This window comes from Eufriesea mexicana, unplaced genomic scaffold (genome assembly GCF_001483705.2).
Source record: "Eufriesea mexicana isolate 0111107269 unplaced genomic scaffold, ASM148370v2 scaffold2087, whole genome shotgun sequence".
Taxonomy (NCBI): Eukaryota; Metazoa; Arthropoda; class Insecta; order Hymenoptera; family Apidae; genus Eufriesea; species Eufriesea mexicana.
In genome coordinates this window covers 1,828,435-1,849,908 of record NW_016910162.1, presented here as the reverse complement: position 1 = coordinate 1,849,908, position 21,474 = coordinate 1,828,435, and the positions used below count along the sequence as shown (strand labels likewise).

General features: G+C 27.6%; 3 protein-coding genes across 16 annotated transcripts in view; 2 read left to right on the top strand and 1 right to left on the bottom strand.

Moving 5' to 3' along the window:
- Nucleotides 1–312: 312 nt before the first annotated feature.
- Nucleotides 313–2,126, bottom strand: RpLP1 (ribosomal protein LP1). The gene is made up of 4 exons (XM_017902936.1): nt 1,923–2,126; nt 1,630–1,777; nt 599–700; nt 313–403 (listed from the first exon to the last, which is right to left on the bottom strand). The coding sequence occupies exons 1-4, from the start codon at nt 2,007–2,009 to the stop codon at nt 390–392; spliced, it is 351 nt and encodes a 116-aa protein (XP_017758425.1). The 5' UTR covers nt 2,010–2,126; the 3' UTR covers nt 313–389.
- Nucleotides 2,127–2,659: 533 nt separating this feature from the next.
- On the top strand, nt 2,660–10,788 carry MBD-R2 (PHD finger protein MBD-R2). 3 transcript variants are annotated; one of them, XM_017903059.1, is made up of 16 exons: nt 2,660–3,197; nt 4,350–4,866; nt 4,971–5,105; nt 5,254–5,280; nt 5,991–6,091; nt 6,217–6,302; nt 6,824–7,226; nt 7,319–7,723; nt 7,806–7,817; nt 7,954–8,667; nt 8,752–8,883; nt 9,031–9,111; nt 9,392–9,815; nt 9,894–10,291; nt 10,354–10,593; nt 10,667–10,788. In XM_017903059.1, exons 1-16 carry the CDS (start codon nt 2,861–2,863, stop codon nt 10,786–10,788), a joined length of 4,134 nt encoding a protein of 1,377 aa, XP_017758548.1. In that variant the 5' UTR covers nt 2,660–2,860. The 3 variants fall into 3 exon arrangements, with proteins under 3 accessions (XP_017758548.1, XP_017758545.1, XP_017758546.1); XM_017903056.1 differs by having other exon boundaries at nt 7,954–8,682; XM_017903057.1 differs by lacking the exon at nt 7,806–7,817 and having other exon boundaries at nt 7,954–8,682.
- Nucleotides 10,789–11,937: 1,149 nt separating this feature from the next.
- Nucleotides 11,938–21,474, top strand: part of msn (serine/threonine-protein kinase msn) — a 54,467-nt gene continuing 44,930 nt past the window's right edge. For 11 of the 12 annotated variants that reach the window (XM_017903000.1, XM_017903001.1, XM_017903006.1 and 8 more), the window contains exons 1-2: nt 11,938–12,347; nt 13,253–13,318. In XM_017903000.1, the coding sequence (XP_017758489.1) occupies nt 12,282–12,347; nt 13,253–13,318 (132 nt within the window). In that variant the 5' untranslated portion in view covers nt 11,938–12,281. The remainder of the gene's footprint in view (nt 12,348–13,252; nt 13,319–21,474) is intronic. The other variant, XM_017902998.1, reaches the window with a different exon arrangement.

Below are 21,474 nucleotides of genomic sequence, written 5' to 3'. Positions count from 1 at the left end.
GATAATTGTTGCTTCAGTCATATAATATTCACATCATATAACATGGATAACGAATGTAATCCCAAATTCTCTCATTTCGCCGCAAAACTTATTCGAAGTTAATATCATATAATATTAACAGATTTTCGGTCCCTTTATTTTTACCTAAATATCTTTTGTAGGTCAGGACAGTAAAACTTTTAAATTCGTGTAATATTTTCTGATTTAAAAAATGTAATGTTTTGTAATATAATATATCCTTGTTTAACATAAATATACTTATAAATAATATGAAAATTATATCTAATAAATAAAGTTTCCACAATTGAATGATTTAGTTTAAAATTATTTTATTTAGTGTACAATACAACTGTACAAATAAATAGATCAATAAATTATGATCCTTGAGCTTAATCGAACAACCCTGTAAAGAAAAAATTTGTATTAAAAGAAAATTCTTTCTTTCTCTATATAACATAATTAAAATGATATTCTCATTTTTTACTTTCATCAAACACAACATCAGTAGCTAATACATGATAATAATCATTGAATGTAAAAATCTTTCATCCGTAATTGCTATTATAATAATTATAAATATATTAAATATATTACATACCAAAGCCCATATCATCATCAGATTCCACTTCAGGTTCTTCTTTCTTCTTCTCTTCCTTAGCAGGTGCACTTTCTGTACTAACAGGTGCAGCTACTGCTGGTGCTTTAAGAAATAAACTCTCTTATTATATAGAAATTAAATTTAATAGTTGTCTAATATTAATGAACACATAATAATCTTAATATATGTATCATTGTCGTATATAGAAACTTCAATCACATTTAAAAATATGATTATCACAACTTTCTATTTCTTTTCTTTTTCCTCTGTTGCTGACCGCTCAGATATTCAAGTTCATATGGAACGGTGGATGATAGAGGAATTATAATGGTATAGGTAATATAAATACATATATACATTTAATAAATTTTCCCAATACAAAATGAAAACATGTTTAGAAATGATAAATATGTTTTATCTATATATTACCTATATATATATGAAGTATCTGTATAACAAAAAAGTTGCACAATATTTAAATTATATATCATATTATATAATAATATGATAAACTTATCAATGTATTGATTCCTCACCAATTTTTATAATTTCCAAATATGATATGCCTTGTACCTTAGACAACTTTTCTTTTGTACAAGTAACTAGTACTTAGTTTTAGTTTCTGGGACATTAACAACATTCTTTTGATATTATTACATTAATTTCTATCCATACATGTGCTTCCATAAGTTAATTAAAGCTTATCAAAATCAGTGAGAGACCAATAGATTATTAAGTTCATTGATTAAGATCTCAACTTTTAATTCTCTATAACTTTTACAATTTAGTTATCCTAGAATTCAAATATACAAACTTTATTTCTGAAGAAATTTTATAACATATTTTTGCACAATTAATGAACAGTTTATGTAATACATTTAATAGAAATAATGTGTTTTCAATTATCATTATTACAAAATTATATCGCGTTTAAAAAAAAAAATAAGATCTGGTAAAATTTTTTTCATTACAGCATTCTATTTTTGAACTCAAAAATATAATATATTTTTTAAAAATTATATTTTTATTACCTGCTGCTGGTGCACTTCCAACTCCTGATCCAATAGTTGTTATAAGTTCTTTTATATTAACTCCTTCTAAAGCCTTCGCAAAAAGGCCGGGCCAATATGATTCTACATCAACATTGGCGGCTTTTAATATTGTTTGAATTTTTTCGCCCTGAATAATAAACGAATATTTAAAATAATAAGTATACCATATTTTTACAATTTTATATATTTTCTTATCTTCGTATTATAAATAACAAAATAAAAAACAATATTTCAATTTTTCATAATATTAAAGTCACGTGTATGACACTTACAGTTACAGCGACGTCATCATCAACAAGAATTAATGTTGAATAAACGCAAGCAAGTTCAGCTTTCGTGTTCATGTTTGTTACTTGCATAAAATATACTGAAGTTAGATGAGATGATAATAACGGTGCAAGTCGCCGATATAGCCTTAGCTCAACAAAAGAGAACAAGCACCTGATTCACACAGTACACTAAAAGGAAAGGGAAGCGTTAAAAGGAAATCACGTGATATAGCTTTAAGGAGTATTTTCAATACAACTAAAGGTAAAAATATAATCTATTGATTAATCTGGTAATATGAAATAAAATATTTTTCACTGTACATTTAATATATTTGTACTTAAAATAGTATTTTTTTCTTTTAGTTTTTCAATTTTTTTTTATTTAATACATACGTTTGTACGTACATATAATATTGTTAATATATATTCAATGTCATATTTTCATGTGAATATGATAATATATGATTATATGATCATGAGAATATGAAATATTTAAAATAATTTTTATATCTATAACTGATATCCAAACAATTTTACTAGTAAAAACTTAATTTATTAGTTAAAATGTATTATTCTAAAAAAAAAATATTTTAAACAGTGCATGTAAAACATCATTTCATCATGTTGAGAATATTCATGAAAATCCGAAGAGGGCGCCACATATTGACAAATTTATTTAATGAGGAATTCATGTATACTCGATTATTTGTAGTAATATCGAAGTAAGCCTGAATCGACGTTCTTCAAACAGTTCGGATCGATTAGTGGATCGTATACGTAATTGAGTCAGTTTAGTGTTTTTACGAACGTTGAAATATTTTCACGTAGAAGAGTGCATGTCAAGGTGGTCGGCACACAATTATTCATTTTGTGCTTATATTTTATTTTTACGAATACTTCAGGAAATGTTCTTTTGTGGTACGTTGCTATGTAGCACGTAAATGAAGCGACGGCGTATAGCGCGGTCGCATGTTAAAACGATACCGCTTGTGGGAACGATGAGAATGGCGCGCAAATGTTGCGTGCGTAGCTGTGAGGCCGACGTGCAAGATGCGCGTGCTAAAGGGTTACCGCTTCATAAATTTCCAAAAGATCTTAGTTTAAGAAATAGATGGTTGACCAGTGGTGGATTTGAAGCAAGCTTTAAACCTTCACCAGGTCAAGTTGTTTGTCACAGGCATTTTAAACGAGCTGATTACGAAGCTGCTAAAGGACACAAATTACTTCTACGTAAGGGCAGTATTCCGTCGGTTTTTGCAGACTATGACAATCATCCGGGTGTGTACTTTTTACTATTTATTTCTTATATAATATCGGTAAATAAAAGAATTTTATATTTGAAAGCTTCAATTTACACGTGTTCTCCAAGTTGTTATTTATTATTCTTTTTTCTAATATTTCTTTTTGATTTGTTTCATTCGATCGTAGTTCATTTATTTCTAAATATTTTCTTTTGTTCAATATATAAGCAATTATATACATATTATATAGATATTAAATATATAGAATGCAGGAAAATGTTTCTACTTTTTGTTATAATATTTATTTATTATTTATTCAAATCCTATGATATATTAGTTTCAAATTCATTTATAATCTTAGTACATTTGTTGTACATTAAGACATATTTGGTCTATATTCTCACTTTATATATTCTTTGGTATGTGATTGAGAAAGCCAAAAATATTTTTAATATAAAGGAGAATTTATGTTCAAATTTTTATGTAACTATATTATGAGTGTTATTTTCATGCAGTGAATAATTTAATTAAATATTATAATTAATTTAACATAATAAAAGATAATAAGGAATATATTAACATTTTTTTTATAAATGATAGTGAAATGTCTTAAGAAGATAAAAAGCTAAAAAAGAAATAGAAGTAAGCTACACAGTTTTTTCTTAACATTTCTTTTGTGAATGTGTAATTGAAGAATATTTTGATATAAAGAACATACACATAACATATTGTTTTTTTACATGTACAAAGGTGAAATAACTTTGTATATTAAATATTGAATGTGTTAATACAAACATTAGAATTTTATAGAATGTAATATTAGTTGCTATTATTGTTATCGTTTTATTATAATTTTTTATTCTTATATTTGAATGTTTTTTTATAGTCATCTTTAAAAATATTTCGACATTAATATCATTTTGATTTCTAATAAAATTGAATTAAAGCTTCAGAATAGCCATTGAGGATAAATATGATTAAATATTTTAAAGTTAGTTTCTAAGCTCAATGAAAAATAATATTTCAATAATATTTTCTATATGAGGAATATACAGAAGAAGGAGAATATTTACATTAATACAAACAGAAAAATGAAGTATCAGTTCATAAGAACTAATACTGAAAAACTCTTTTTAGAAAATACTACCATCTTAAACTTTTTATTTATATTTATTACATTTTTTTGCAGATCCTGTGATTATGTCTGTGAAATCATCAACTTCTTATGCACAAGAGGATTTAGATCTTATTAATTCAGAAATTTTGAACTTAGAACAGTCTATATCTCCATTGAATTCTGGTGCCAGGACACCAAAGTCTGATAGCTGTGGAGAAACATGTTCTTCTCGACCAGAATCATCAGCAGATTCCTTTAATTTGTTAGATTCAGCAGAGTTAGTTGATAATAAATGTAAAACGTTGAGTGCGAAAGAAGAAAATGTGATTCCTGTGAAAGAAGAAATAAATAAAAATTCAGACATAGAAGTAAATACTATGGCAGTGCAATTAGGCATTGTTGAATCAGATGTAGCAATAAAACATATACAAAAAGATTTGGCTATTAAAGAAGAACTTAAAAGTATTAAAATGGAAGATGAAAAAGCATTTGACAAACCAGAAGAACTAAAACCAAAAATTTTTAATCGAGGTGGATTAAAATTTTTTCCTGGTGCCAAATTAGAAGCAAAAGATTTTAATGAAAAATGGTAAATATTTATAAAATTATTTAACAATAATTAGTTAATTAAATATACTTATTGTAACAACTAATGAAAGCTTTTGTAAATAATTATCTGTTGTTATATTACAGGTATTCAGCAAAAGTAGTGGAAACTGATTGGGATGAACGGGAAGTCCTGATACGTTTTGATAAATGGAGCTCAAGATTTGATGAATGGATACCTATGGATAGTTCTAGGTTACGTGTATTACAAACTCAATCGAAGTAAGTAGAGATATTTCAATGAATCTACAAAAAAATTACCTGAGCTAATAGATACAGAAAATAAAAAATGTTTACATGAATAATTTTTGACTTGATTTATTGTATGAAGTATGTTCTGTATTACTTATAGACCTATTCTTTTTTAAAGCGAACAAACCTGGAATCTACCATCTCCGTAAGTGGATATTGTATAATTATTGATTAGGAGAAAAAATTTGTGTAACTTATAGTATCTTTCACGAATTCATTAGAATTATTACATTATTTTACTTCTTACCATGTCAATAGTAAATTTTCTTCCGTTTTCTCTTATTTCTTCATCTAAACCTATGCATTTCTACAATTTTGAATTATAAGTTTTCTCTTTATGATTTCTCTATATAAATGATTAAGAAATGGAAATATTTACTCAAATATCAAAAGAAAAAATAAGAAAAAATACTTTTAGTCATTTATGTTGTGTTGAAATATTATTTTACAATTTATGTTTATATAGAATGAGATGTTTAAACTTTTTTCAGAGTATATTTTGCCATTCTGTAAACTTTCATTTAAAAAATTTTTGAAGATTGTAGTACATTTGTTTTTTCCCCTTTCTCTGTTTTTCTTTTTCTCTTTTTCTCTTCTCCTTTTTTTTTTTCTCTCTTTTTATGAGATGAATATAGTATAAAATATAATATATAACGAATATTGATGTGAATGTTATATCAACTTAAAAATATAAAGCAAAATATATTTACATTGAATTTTCATATATTTTTGCATAATGTCCATGAAATAAGATCATTGCTTATAAGAGAAATTGTTTAATTATTTGCATCTATTTATTATAATGACCAACCATATCTTTTTAAATATGGTAATAAATCAATTTAAATCTCTTAGGGAAGCAAAAATGAAAGACTTTTCAGTGGGAGAAAGGATACTTGCTACATGGGCTGATGGTAGAAAATATCCAGCTAAAGTAAATGCCGTCTTAGGAAACGGTAAGTGATCTAACCTTAACTACGTACTTGTGAGAATTACCTATATTGTTGGTTTGACGTTTCGTGATAGGATATCTTTCTAATTCGAGAAATGGTGCCTTTTTAATTTTAGATTATTTTCACAGATAGGTATGATGTACTATTTGATGATGGATATGCAAAGACAATTAAATCGTCAAAAATGACAAAAATCGCTACAACAGCCTCAAAGGTACAGTATTTGTAGTAAGGTTATGTTATATTATCGTTAATGTAAAACTCAATCAACTATAATTACTTATATTTTTGTTTTTATTTCTTATTACCGAAATGATATAGAGTAAAGTAGAATTTTTAATTTGTTTTATTAATGTAAATATTAAAAAATATAATATTTTTATAAAATGTATTTTTATAATCATATCACTTTTAAAAAATTTATTATTACCTTTTAAATAATAAGTAAATATATAACAATTTTATAAATATATAATGTTTAATATTTATTACTTAAATATACAATGTAGTCATCATAAATTAAAATTTTATATAATATACATTGTTTTCTCATCATTTATATAAATTTTTTATTACAATTTGCATTATTATATAGTAACATTAAGATAAAAATGAATAAAATAGACAGTTTATTTTTATTTATTTTAAAAATTCTTATAAAATTTATAAAAAAAAGCATGATCAGTAATATCAATAGAGATAGTAAATGAAATTTAATTTTATTATTTCTAACAGCAATCTAGTCAAACTGAAGAATATATAGGAAGTAAGCAAGAAAGAAGGGATAAGAAAAGAAAGCATACAGTAATGGAGTTATTTCACACACATTATAGAAAACGTACAAAAAATGAAACAGATAAAGTAACAAAAAAAGAAGGAATTGCAGTTAATGAAAATGCAGAATGCTTATCGGAAAATAGAATTGATTTGGATGGTACTTTGTTTGGACCTTGTTATGATCCAGGCACAGATTTATTACGAGGATTTGATACCAATGTATCTAAAATGAAAGCTTATTCTAAAAAAAGTAAAAAAGAAGTATCTAAAAATGATTTAGATCAAATAGAAGATGTGGGACCTGAATGGATAGATGGAGAACCTCAAGGAACTGAAAGTTATATAGTAGATGGAAATGATGGTATAGTGAAATTAAAAGTTAACTATTTATGCATTTTGTGTATAATATAAAGTGAAGGTCATATGAATGTATAATATATTTGGTTTTTATAGGACCACGACGGTCAATAATAGTTGCAGATAAAAGATTACCATCTGGCTGGCAGAAACATTTTACTCAAAGGAAAGCTGGTACATCTGCTGGGAAATGGGATGTTTTATTTCTTCATAAATCTAGTGGCAAAAAGTTCAGATCAAAAAATGATATTAGGGCATTTATGGAAAATCAGGGACAACTTGATTTTGATCCTGAGAAATTTGATTTTTGTATCCATCGCAAAAAGAAAAATCAAACCCAGAAGATAAAACAAGAAATAGTTATGGATGCTCCAAAAAAGATTAAGACCTTATTGCCCAAAATGAAGACAACATCAGTAACTGATAATTCTTTACTTGTTTCTACAAATACGCCAGTTACAACTTTAGTATCTACATCAACTACATCTATTACAGATGGTGGTAAGCTTCCATTTCTCTGTTTTATTTTTACATTACTCATCATATTTTATTGAGTTTACCTTTTTATGCTTACATGTATTAGGAGTAATTTATTGTAAGTACTAGTAAATAGTATTGAGTTAGGTCAAATATATTTTTCTAAATAAATGTAATAAATGACAAATAGTAATATAATACATATAAACATTCTTTAATGTTAGAAAAATAATTCTTTGTTTATTTGTTAACAGCTGTTTTTATTGGTGGACTGCGAGTAGAAATGGAGGACAGTGCTTATAAATGTCCAAAGCAAGGATGTAGTAAAACATTTAGAAAGGAAAATCTCTTACAAATGCATATAAAACATTATCATCCAGAATATTCAAAATTTTTGGGATGTACACCAAATGTTGCAGATTTAGCTTATGCAAGAACAATTGGAGAATCCATTGAAGATATTATTCCAAAAAAGTCAAATAATTTGTTAGAAAAATGTAATAAATTTGGAAAACGGAAATTTATTCAAGACAGATCACTTTATGTTTCATCACCATCTGTAACAAATACTGTCCAACCTGTATCACCAACAATAATCACACCAATAGCAACAGAAACAGAGGATGAAGTGGACCAAATTGAAAAGTGTAATGATATGCAAACAGAAGATATTAAAATAGAAAGAATGTCTCCAAGTTCTAGTCATAGTTTAGATATAGATGATGAAACCGACAAAAAACGTGAAGAAATGTGTGCAATGTCACCTGGAACATTATTTGATATGAAAATTAGAGAAGAGAAAACTCAAAGTGGTATTAAGACCCTTCTTCCAGTAAGACCACCTGTATCTTCAGAAGCACAGAGGATTGATAGATCGAAATCTTTAGATGAAGCTATTCATATCGATAAATTAAAAGGACAAAGGAAACGGCAATTATCAGAATATAGTTCTGATCTATCAAATAGGGGTAAAAAACGACATGGTAATAACGTACCCGGCATATTTAAATTACTTTCATAAATTAAAAATACAAAATGTTATTTTATAATAGGTATCCAAGAATTCACAGATGAGTATGGTGATCTAGATGATAGTGGTATGGATATGGAAGGACCGACTACCCCTATGTATAGATATAGCCGCAGGAAATCAGATTCAAGAAGTGACGAAAATAGTCAGAGTAGTAAGTTGTTTTTCTATATTAGCACACAATTTTAAGTATGAATAATTTTGCATTGAATGTTATGTTTTAATTTTGCTACTGCATATTGATTTATTTCTCTGTAATAGAAATGGTATTCTACTGTTTTATTACTTTATTTTTCTGTAGGTCAACTAAACGATTCTCGTGTTGAAAAAGATGATCCCTTGAAAGGGAATATTGGTAAAAAAGATACTAATGATGGGGAAGGTATATTTGTTTTGTTCCATGTTTTGTTCTATTTTATTTACTAAAGACTTATATTGATTTTTGAATTGACATTTGATTTGAATTGAAAAATATATTAATATTCAAAATATATTTTTGTTTTTCACATTTTTATACATTTCTAATGTTTATTTAATTTTAAAAAATTTAGATTAAAACATATTTATGCATGTTTTATTTCTTTGGCTGATAATAAAAGATAATTATTCTTCTTCTTTTTTTTTAACGATCGCTTTTTCGAGTAAAAATCGTACTTTTGTAGAAAATGAAGGAGTTATGATGATGATTAATGGTGAAATGGTAAAAGTGGAACAGCTTCGTAGAGAAGAAATAATAAATTGTACTTGTGGATTTATGGAAGAAGATGGTTTAATGATACAGTGTGATCTTTGTTTGTGTTGGCAACATGGTCACTGTAATGCAATAGAAAAAGAAAAAGATGTACCTGAAAAATACGTTTGTTTTATCTGTCGAAATCCATATCGACAAAGACTATCCAAAAAGTATTTTCATGATCAAGATTGGATAAAAGAAGGAAAATTACCAACATTATCTAATCGAACGAAAAATCAACATCGAGTTAATCAAAGAACAGCTATGTTAAAACGTTCTTATGATTTAGTTGCTGCTCTTTTACATGTGCAGCAAGTTTTGCACAGTTTGAGAGTGAAAATTAATGTAGCTCAGTAAGTATTAACATAATTGTTACTATTGTAATTGGAAAATACAGAAAATATTTAACTATAATGAAATTTGTATGGTAGAAAGAAAGATCATCCAAAGTTATATCTTTGGGCTAAAAATTGGGAAAGAATTGAAATACCAAAACCTAGTATGACACCAGTACCAATTATGGAGATTATGAAACCAGGAAAAGATTGTATAGATACTGTAAGTGAAGGGTCTCGTCGAATCGAAGTAAAAACAGAAACAAAGTTCACTTCAAAAGATGACCATGATGAAAAATCGATAGCATCAGACTCAGAATTAATGAAGATATTAGAGGAAGATAATATAGCTCCAGATGAGTCTAAAATTAGTAAAAAAGAAGATTTTGCAAATCAGAGTAAGAGTCATATTCTTCTTGATGCACTTACAAAAAGTGATACTTCAGAAACAAAATATACAAACTCATTACCTTCAGAGTCAAAAACAAATACAGGTAAAAATAGAAATAAATTTTTGTTTGTAATGAGAAAATAATATCCATTTTATTGTGCATAGATTTAGTAAGCAATCAATCGAATGTATCTGAGACTGACGTATCTGCATCAACTGTATCAGTAAATCATATAAATGAAGAACTAAATGAACATGAAATGTCAACACCTTTGCAACCTTTTATACCACAACCAGAAGCGCCAATTGATCCAGGAGAATGCCGAATGCGATTATTAGAACACATAGAACATTTTCAAAATCATATAGATGCAAAGTTAACATTTATTGAAGCACAAGTTTGTGGTTGGTAAATTTCTTTAAAATATTCTAAACGTTATAAAAAGCTTCAATTATCTAACATTTAATGCTTTTATAGCTTTAGAAACCATGGATCCCGATGATACATCTACCTCAGATGTTCAACCTCGAACTAAACAAACAGTTCAAATGCTTGTTCGAGATCTAAATACAGTACGAAAATTAGCTGCTTTATGCTAAATACAAATTATAGTTTTAGAAAATATTTTTAAATAAAATTTCTAAAAATGTAATTTGTCTTTGTAGAAATATTCATATGAAACCCAGTTTTTATTTTTTATACTACTGTTAATTATGGAAATAATTCTATTTAAGTGATTCAGTTGAGATTTAATCAAGATTTACAGTTAGAAACATCATACAATTGTATTTTATATTGTACATATAGTAAATATATGCAAATTTCTAATTATAAAGTTATAATAAATATAGATATTAAGTTGTAAGTTGTAATTGTACTATAAAATAATATTTATTCCTATTTTATGTATAGGTATGACTAAATTCAGTATGACAGTTATGTCCATTGTTATTGTATCAAAATCTTGTTTTTTTAAATATGTGTAATATGCATTATCCTTCATGGAAATGTTGAAACAAAATATAAAAGGTATGTTATAATAAACATATTGTTTTTATAAAATATATTTATTAAAGCCTTTAGATAAATGTATTAGGTTTCAACTTATACTAAGCGTTAAACATTCATTTTATTTTACTTTTAACTGCCTAAATTTTTCATTTTATTTGTGTTAAATACTATGTTGTACATTTTTGAAATCATACGCATTCACGAAATTTACAATTATTAGTATGTTCCGCACTTATTGACCATAATTAAGAAATAATAAAATATTAATCAAGTTATTTTTTGGTTAATTTTATTTTTTTATAAGAAAATTAGGAAGGGAAGTACTTGTCGCCATCATAGTTCAGCTTAGTGATGACGTCAAAAACTGTAGTAGTGTACAATCATGTAGCACACGAAAAACAAAGACAGTGAAAACATTGTCTGTATTAAGAAGAGAGAACAGAAAAGCATGTGTGCGCACGCCTAAGAACGAAGAAGATAGTAAGAGAGTGTAAAGGAGGGAGAATAGAGGCGTGCAGCAAGCAGTACGACAGGACGTAGAACGGCCGCTGCCGTGGTGTTTGGGCTCGGCTCGGTTGTGCCGCATCCGTTATGACGATACGATAATCCAGCGCTTAGCGCTGTGACCGTGTAATACATTATTTGCCATTACGCACTATTGACATTTATATTTTATGAAAAATTCGGAAGGAACGTGATGAAGGTGTATTGTTTTCTAATCTGATTGGTAAACTGTTTCTTCGTTGATCGTAGAGTTCTTTCGTACGCCATGTGCCATTGCTCTGCGTGTATTTCCTTTCTCTTTGGATCGTACTCGGTTTAATCTTCATAAAAATATCATTGTAACAAGTTTACCGGTGAATTTTTTTAATATAAATTTATATTAGTGATCCTGGTGATTTGTGTTAGTGTAAGTGCGAAGAATAATTTTCTTCTTTTTGTATCTTTACATTTTTATCCGGCGTAAACTGAAAGTCAGAACAAGAACAATAACGGGAGAAACGGAAAAGAGGATAGACGGTGGATTTGCTGAGCTCAAGTAGGAAAGATATCTCGCAAGGAGCGCAAGTGGCGTATCAAGATGGCGCATAATTTGGCACCGAGCGTCAACTGTTCGCTAGACGACATTGATCTGAACGCTTTGAAGGTACGTAATGGTTTTTAATGCCTTTTATTTATCAAGCATAGATTTAATATTTAACGTCAGCTGTTTATGGATGCAGAATTTTTTTTTTATATCCTGATTAAACGCAGTGATTGGTAATTAACCTCGTAAGAATAAACGATGATTATTATTTCTTGGTAGCACCACGGCGTAAAGAAGGAAAGAAGGAAGGAAAGGAACAGTTTTCTTGAATTTTTGTTTGTAATATTTTTTAGATGACATATTGAAAAATCTAAAATCATTTGATTGTTCATCATTTTTGTATCTCATTTACTATATAATTTATATGAATAATTAAAAAGTTATGTTTAGCAGTTAATATTCTGAATAAACGTTATTATGCATATTTATTACTTAAATTATTAGTAATAATTTTATAATTGTGATGAACATTATTTTAATTTTCTTTTATTATTACATTCCGTTCATTAGTTGAAGAAACTTTTTATCATTATTGAAATGTAATTTTTCTGATTATAAAATGTGAATTACTTGTATATACATACATACATTAATGCGCGCGCGCGCGTACGCACACGCACGTACACACACGCGCGTACACATACACACACACACACGAAGCAAATAAACAAATATTAACAATTTATATTACCTTAATATTAAAAGTTTGTGCCTTACTGTTAATGTGTATTGTAGAAAACTACAGAATATTCGATATTATTTTTATTCTGTAAAAGTAATCAGTTCAATACTCTGTTATATTTACATAATAAATGATTTTTTTATATTATCAATATTATTGAAAATTATTGGTTAACTACTATTTTATATATGCTATGTTCTGTAAAACACAATATACTTTATAGTACATAAACCATATATGCATGTAAAATATATACTTAAATTTGTGCATGTATGTGTTATAGGAACCTGCAGGTATCTTCGAATTGATTGAAGTTGTTGGTAATGGAACCTATGGCCAAGTTTATAAAGTAAGTACATGTTAAAATATAGTAATATTCTAAATATCGTTCCTTCTTTGTCATTAATTTTGGATGAGAAATAAAAAATGTTGATAAATTTTAATCAAGAATTGAGTAAAGTTTAATAAATTAGATTGTAGAATGTAAATAGTAATTATTAATATGTTAGAGATTTTATGTTATAATATTCAAGATAATAATCACTTATTTTTAACCAAAGTGATAATGTGTATAAACAATAATAATTTATAATGTTCTGCTGAAAATGTATAATATAGTTAAAGATAAAGAGCAATTAAACCACTTTCCTTACCAACTTTTTTCAACATTTGCACTAGGTCTGTTTATAACTTCTATTTGGTTCATCTTTTTGTATGTTATAATGTCAAAGACTACATTTACATAATTATACATCTATATCATGATTTTTTTCTGTATATAATATTCTAAGAGTATCTGAGTGTATAAAATTTAAGGATAAATGGATATGTTTTTTATTTTGCATTGTTTTAGTAAAAAGAAGTAACATTTTTGCAACTATTTGATACTTTTGCATAAATATGAAGAAAGTATTTCAATGCACATATACGTATCACGTATAGATCTGTGTTAATATCAGTTTAGGTATGGAGATAAATAAAGATTTGCCTGGTTCAAGTTATACAATGAAAAGTGAACATTGATTTTGAAAAACTTTATAATTCTTCATAATATAATGAAATAATCAGTAACTAAATTATTTTTGGCAATTAATCAATTTTGAAAAGAGAACAATTAAGAAATTCAGTTAAATATAAGTAGCAAGAAAAATTAATAATTAATAATGTTTTTCTGTATATTTTTTCATAACTTAAATTATCATATATTAATGAAATTTTGGTGGTATGGCAATAATAGGTACAATTAAAATATTCATGTTATCCAAAACTGTTATAGCAAGTGGAGTACATTTTTCAATTCCATGTGATATGGTATAACTAATTTTTAATTGTGCTGGTCAAAAATCAATTTTATATATACATTGATGTGTTACATGGAGACAATATTATGATTCTTACTTTTGCCTGTGTGTGATGATAAAGAATAAGGGGGGAATGAGGAAGAGTGCGATGACCTACTATTGATGACGACATAGAACGAATGAAACAGCCGTGCGCATGAGTACAAACGATTAAACGCTGTGTTGTCAATTTGTACTGATTCCTCGATTGTTTATATCTTCCACAAGATAGTGTTAATTAACGAATTTTACAAGAATCTGCGTTACACCGTGCGGCTATGTATTACTTATATTTGAATTACGTATAATCGCTAAATAAATTGTGCAAGTGAAAAATTTACCATAGTAAGGTACAGATGTACCATATATTTTAATATTATCACCAGAGTATTATAAATGAACGTTATATTTAATCGGTACGTTATGGCGTATAATAGGAAATTTATGTAAGAAGCTTAATAAGAAATTAATTAATAAGGAATAGTATATAGATAACATAAATTGTACATTTCATCGCCGTTAACTGTTATTACAATAAAAGCCACAAGTTTTGGCTGTTCAAGGTCATTCATCTGATCACATTTGAGGACAAACTTCTACTTTTCTATATTAGTACATACGTGGGCATTTCATATTTGAAAATTATGTCATTGTAACATGATTGATTTGTTTTCCTCTTACTCTCACCATTCTCTTTTATTTTTGCTTGATTTACCTCTCCATTTTCTTTTTTCACAGATCTTCTTTTATTAATATACTATTTTTGTATTTGTTTATTTATTTAACTATATAACTCAACGATTTCAAATTTATATGTGAATTATTTTTTATAAAAAATGTATAAAACATATTTTTTTATCGTTTTAGGGGAAGTATGTGTTTTAGTGGTTACTTTTTCCCTGTATTGTTTATACATCAGAGTTTGAGGACTGCTTCAAATGAAAGATTTAATAAGATAAATAGCATTATGGAATGATAGATTTAATATAGATATTTATTGGAATATTTACAGTGAAATTACCCTATTATTTAAATTTAAAATTTTATTATTTTAAATTACCTGATTAAGTAGTGTAAACTTGTTTCAACATACCAAGTGGTTTATATATCAGTTCACTTGAAAGTACTGAAAAAATACCAGTATTATACTTTCTTATGTCTTAATTGTAATTATATTAAGTAATTTATTTTTTTAACTACATTTAATATTTATTTATGTTTGAACTGTGAACAAAGTTCAATAAAACACGTGATATACATATAGTATGTAAAGTAACAAATTCTGCATATCTTTATTCTGACTTGCAAGTATAATTGGATCTTTGCTAAACAAAGATGAAAAATACAATATTTTATAATATATTTTTTTGATTTCTCTTTTTAAAGATATATTCAATATATTTCTAGCTAATTTATACCCTCTCTACGAGTATTTTTCAATCTCTTTACAACAGTTTTTAAATGTTTTATGGAGAAGACTTTTAGGTTTTATTTCTTGTATCAAAACCTTGTTTTTTTGTTAAAAATCAAGCAGTGCTAAAATATGATTACTAGGTATGTATTAATGTCTTAGGCATCAAAATTTGTAATCAGAGAATTTTGCAATCTTTTGTCATGTTGGGTATTTTCCACTTGTTACTATAAACTATGATTTGTTTTTAAATTGCAAACTTATATATATATATATATATATATATATTTAACATATTTAACATATTTAGGTAAAACTATAGTCACAGTATAACAGCTGGAATAAAATAATACAATATTAAATGTTGTATCTATAATATTTTCAGAAATTCTGCTGCATAGCTTTAGAGATATCTTGAGTTAAGAATGTCTATAATAGATGATGCAATTTCGTCACAAATTAAACTTCAATTGTTAAATCTTAACGGAAACTTATATTTTTGGATATTGTAAGCTTTCGTTGTATTCTTTTAGGTTAGTCTTATTCCAAAGTTATCCGATCCTTGAATATTGTCTTTGCGTGGGTGGTGAAAATTGAATCACTTTTCAAAAATATTTCTAACCTAAATATCTAAATATCGTAAAAATAAAATCTCAAATATTAAAATTTTATTATCAGGTAAAACATTTTATTATATTTTCCGATATTTTCCATCTGGATTATATCTAAAATCCCAATTTAAATTTGAATTTTTGGAAAGATAAATCTAAATTGAATGTACTTGCTTTAACAGTACAATACAATTGTTTTACAGATACATCGAAGATACGTAAGAAAAGGTTCTTATTTCCCAAACTATCAGTTCTCATAAAATATGTAGAACACATAGGATGCTGCTGCACTACAAATCATATGGAGTGTCATCGAACTGGTGGTACAATTTCGAAGGTTCTAAGTTCTGTATGAAACAAATCAGACGAAAATGTATTAGGTATAGTAAATAATTCTGTGCTTCTACAAACAAAACGTATATACATTATTAACAACGTGAAATTATTTCAATCATCCAGGTACTTCTATTGATTTCAATGACTCCTCATCCTTTGGACACGTAGATCCAATAATTGTTGCCAATCCTGGATTTCGAAGTTTTAGAGCCGTTGGTACATGGCCTTATCTAAAATCAAAATCTCCTTTGCAGTATTTCTGATATAATTCTTTATATCTACTACGTACGTGTCAATGTATCGATACCAAGAGCTGATAAAATGATTTTAATAACTTCAACGCTTTTATTAAATTGAAGAAAACACGCAGTACTGAATATACATTTTATCGGTTACCATTGCATTCACAATTGTTTTCGAAGTTATATCGCGAACAAAATAATAAATGACATGATATTTTAGAAATGAAGTTTCGATTATATAAACACGGTGAAGCGTGTTAAGATATGGCAATCTGAAGCACTGTTATAAATTGTAAAAGCGGAGGATTATTTTCTACATCTAATAGAGGAATATTTTTTTGCTTTTTATTTGATGCTATGTTTTTAAATATACCGATGCTTAAGAATTATCGAGTATAACCGCCTACATATTGTCTCGCTTATTCCATGATCTAACAGACATTGCTGCAAACTGCTATGTATGAACAACTCGTAATGACTTGGTCAGGGTAGGATACTGTTTTCAATGTGATTTCATGCGACGAAGAGTGGAATCCTGCTATACTGAGCGAAAAACTAGGGAGTGATCGATCGGCAACAAATTGAGAGGATAGTTTTGGGTGCTTAGCGAGTCATTCAACGGTGGAAATACATTATATTTTTATTTTTACTGTCTGCAGTAAAGACCTGACTATGTAGCAATTCTTTATTGTTGCGTTGGATTAGGTACCACCATGATTTGATCTGTTACCGATTCATCACATGGTGTTTATATTCGTTAGTGTTAACAGACTAACTTTAGTTACTAAACACTTGTTTTTGTTACTACAGAAGTTGTTTGAGAATAAGTAGCGTTTCTTCGTCAACATAGTTGTATTCTGTTATGTTAGATTAGACATGTTAGATTGGACTTCTTGATCACTTATCAAAGTATCCTCTGTTTTGTGGGCCTTAAACACAAATATTTTCGTTCAAATTGATGCAGATTCAAGTTGTTCAATTATCACAGTACTTATAATTGAGCATTTAACAATCTTAGTGCTTTTGTAACTTTCTTATGCATTAATTTTTTCTGCAAATGAGATTTAAACGTTTAAGCTGTTATAATTATAATTAAATTATTGGTCTCTTTTATTTTATATGCATTATCAGGTGAGCAATTTATTTCAACATTTTTATGTGACAATTTGCTGGAATTATTGACAAAAGTAATTCTTGAAATTCTGGGGCATTAATGAAATATTATCACATCTTAGTGCCAGAGTGTTTCTAAGTAATCAGTATATTCTTACTAATTCTGCCATAAAGTCATTGTGACACTAAAGACATAAAGTTATTTAGATATAATACTGATATTTGTATGATCATGTCAATCTTATATATGTAATTTGCCACAAAAATAATGCTTGCTTTATGATATGGATTAGTAACTCCAGGAAACATTACTAAAATATTTAAATTAGATATATCTTAATCTGACTAGTTGATATGAGGCAATTATTAGATAAATATTATTGGGTGAGTGCACCATGTAATTTTTCTGTTATGACAACACCCTTCCACATTGAATTATCAAGTTGGTTAACAAATTTTTAATTGTATAAAAATTAAGTGATATCTCAATCTCTCTAATTTCTAGATCTCATTATCTATGATATCCGTTTATTTTCAAAAATTGAAAATCACTTAAAAAGTCATCACTTTCATATGATTGAAAACATCTGAAAAGTCGTGATCAACCAAGGGAACGGTCTAGAGGATGAAGATTCTTAGCGTTGCTTTAAGGAGTGGGAAAAACGTCTTCATCGGTATCTCTCCTCAAGGGAACTACTTTGAGTGCGATCTCTTTGATCCTTAAAAATGTAACCTGGAAAAACTCGAGTAAATAAAGTTCCAATACATATGGGACAGACCAAATATCTGTTGGACTCCCAGTATTATATTCGAGCAATAAAAAATATAGATAATATTCATAAAAAATACATTAGAATACAATTATGTTGCTAAAAAAACGTAGAATTTACTTCCAACAATTTTTGTATCAATAAAAAGTAATTTTCAGATAAAAATACATTAATTTTACGATTCATACTTCGTTGTTTGATATGATAAATACAAAGGATAATGCAAGTAGTTTTTGTTAAATCAATTCTGAATTTTTGCTTTGAAATATTTTTTTTTCAGATTGAACCATGAATTCGGTGATAGCCTGTGTAGATTTTGGCACTTTATGGTAGTTTATTCAGAAATTAATTTAATCAATCTAACGAAATCTTAAAGACAGTTCAGGGATTATGGCCAATGTAACTGTTACATTGATTCATGTTTTCATATCTAGAATTCTAATTTATTAATTGCTGTATATTTATTTTTAAATGTTTATTTATTCTGTTTTACATGAATTTCGAATTTGGAACAAGCGTGAAGTGAGAAGAATATAAAAATGGAGCATTCGTTTGGTTTTCAAATAATGGTGAAGAAAGATCCCTCAATATCTGAAACTTGTGAAGGTAGTCCAACTAGTGTTTGTCTGTGTTTTCGTTAAATTGTAAATAGACATAGATCGTTGTTGTTTATAAATATCACTTGATGTTTATTTACTTTGCTTTCTTCGTAAACAAATAATCTATTATATATCACTTTAACCCTCTCATGAAAACCTTTTGCTATGAGTCATGCCATGACCCATACAAAGCATTGCATATGCTGTGGAGTTTTACCCAGAACGTGTATAAACGTATGTAAAATCTTTACTTTATATATGCTTACTTCAATTATATATGTACATTATAATACTATATTTAATTTCTCTTCGTTATAATTACATAAGAACATCAAAGACAGGGAAATAGTTTAGAAAACGAGGGATAGAAAAATAAATAATAAAAGTGGAGCAGTATATGTTTGCAAGAATTTGTAAGGAAAAATAGAAATGCGTATTATTTCAAAAATAACGCGTGGATAATAACATTTATGTGGAATGAATGAGAAGTAATTGATAGAGTAATAAATGTGCAAATGTGGGATATTCAGTTTAGAGTGTTAGAAGTATGGAAGAAGAGTATTATTTGGGCCGAATGATTGAGACTATCGCATGGACGGAAGATGCACGGCCACCCATGGTTTTGGGTGAACGTGCCTAAATATCTTTTAGGAATGGCTGCATAGAGTGAAAGAAATAGGAAAAGAGAGAATGTGTGTGCGCAAGAATTTCTGGCTGGAAAAATGCGTGCACGAGTCGATGAAGAATCAGAGTCAGAACCAGTTGAGACAGTTGAGAGATCTTAGGATATGTTGAACCAGCTGAGATATTAACATACATATTTATTGATATTAAGAGCTCTACATACCACCTATCCTATTCATTAATCCAATAATAACATTGTCCGTTTATTAGAGGTATTCCTTTTTACCCGTTCGATATGGGTTGTTGAATGTTAACCTAACCTATTTGGAAGATAGTACCATGTAAACTGTTAGTGTTATGCAAGTGCTAAAATTATAATATTATAAAAAAATCAAGTGTCTTCACCTTTAAAATCGTATTATTCGTGATATACAAAATTTCGATTATGAAAATAATCAAATTGGAGAAATTAGGTTATCTACCTTGTATATAAAGAATTAATAAATCTTGCACATATCGATAAAACAGTCAAGTATCTATTTATCTAAAATACTGGAACAAAAGTTAAATGATAATTATAAGTGGTAGTGCTTATAGGCAGTTACTTATAGTATATACATTTATCAAATGACCGTCAACGTTGGCGTTGGTAACGAAAGGTTAAAGCATCGTGACATATCAAATTACAGATTCGTTCAAGCTGTAAAACGTTCGTAACGCTATCACTAAAGTAAACAGAAAAACGTCGTTGTCGTTTCAGATAGATTCCCAATGATCCAGCTTTCTTTGTCAGGGCTTAAATCAGACATTCGTTAACGATTAAATATTTTGTCCAGGATTCTTTTATTTCGATTAATGTATTTATTTACTTGATCATTTATGTTAACCAAAATTAACACTTCCTTAACATTTGTAAACACTGTACCAAAAATTGCCGATAGATGTCAATGTAAGTCACAAGCACGAGATTGGAAACTATTGTAATATTGATTTTATTCTGTAAAATAGCATCAACGTATCGTTACTTTTTGTAACAGTTACGAGGAACTGAAGTTATCGAGGATATTGATTTCAATTATAGGTCTGTATTGTGATATTTTGGTGTACATGAATTTTTGTATAGGTCCTTATCTATATTGGACATTAAGTTTGAAATTGAATAGTGATTCTATTCTGTAATACTTGTTAAATAATTGAGTATGGAGAAACGGTGTAAATAAACGAATTCTGGGTTTTGGTATTGGTCTGAATATGACAAATAAGTTTAAGAAAGTCCATTGATTAAGTGATATATTCAAAATTGGTACATTTTTGTAATTTATTTTTATTAAATATTTATTTTGTTTTCGTGAAAATTTGAATGTGTTCATTATATTTAAGCTCGTGGCCATGTTTAGCTCCTTTAAGGTTAGGTAATTGTCGATTAAAAAAATATTTGCCAAATACTTTTTTCCCTTAT

Bases quoted from the DNA above. Each gene is read 5' to 3' on its own strand.
- RpLP1 (XM_017902936.1), bottom strand. From the start codon at position 2,009: ATGCAAGTAACAAACATGAACACGAAAGCTGAACTTGCTTGCGTTTAT. The intron at 1,778-1,922 runs GTAAGTGTCATA...TTTATTATTCAG, and splicing joins ATGATGACGTCGCTGTAACT to GGCGAAAAAATTCAAACAAT. The intron at 701-1,629 runs GTAATAAAAATA...TATTTCTTAAAG, and splicing joins TGGAAGTGCACCAGCAGCAG to CACCAGCAGTAGCTGCACCT.
- MBD-R2 (XM_017903056.1), top strand. From the start codon at position 2,861: ATGAAGCGACGGCGTATAGCGCGGTCGCATGTTAAAACGATACCGCTT. The intron at 6,303-6,823 runs GTACAGTATTTG...TATTTCTAACAG, and splicing joins TCGCTACAACAGCCTCAAAG to CAATCTAGTCAAACTGAAGA. The intron at 10,594-10,666 runs GTTGGTAAATTT...ATGCTTTTATAG, and splicing joins TATTGAAGCACAAGTTTGTG to CTTTAGAAACCATGGATCCC.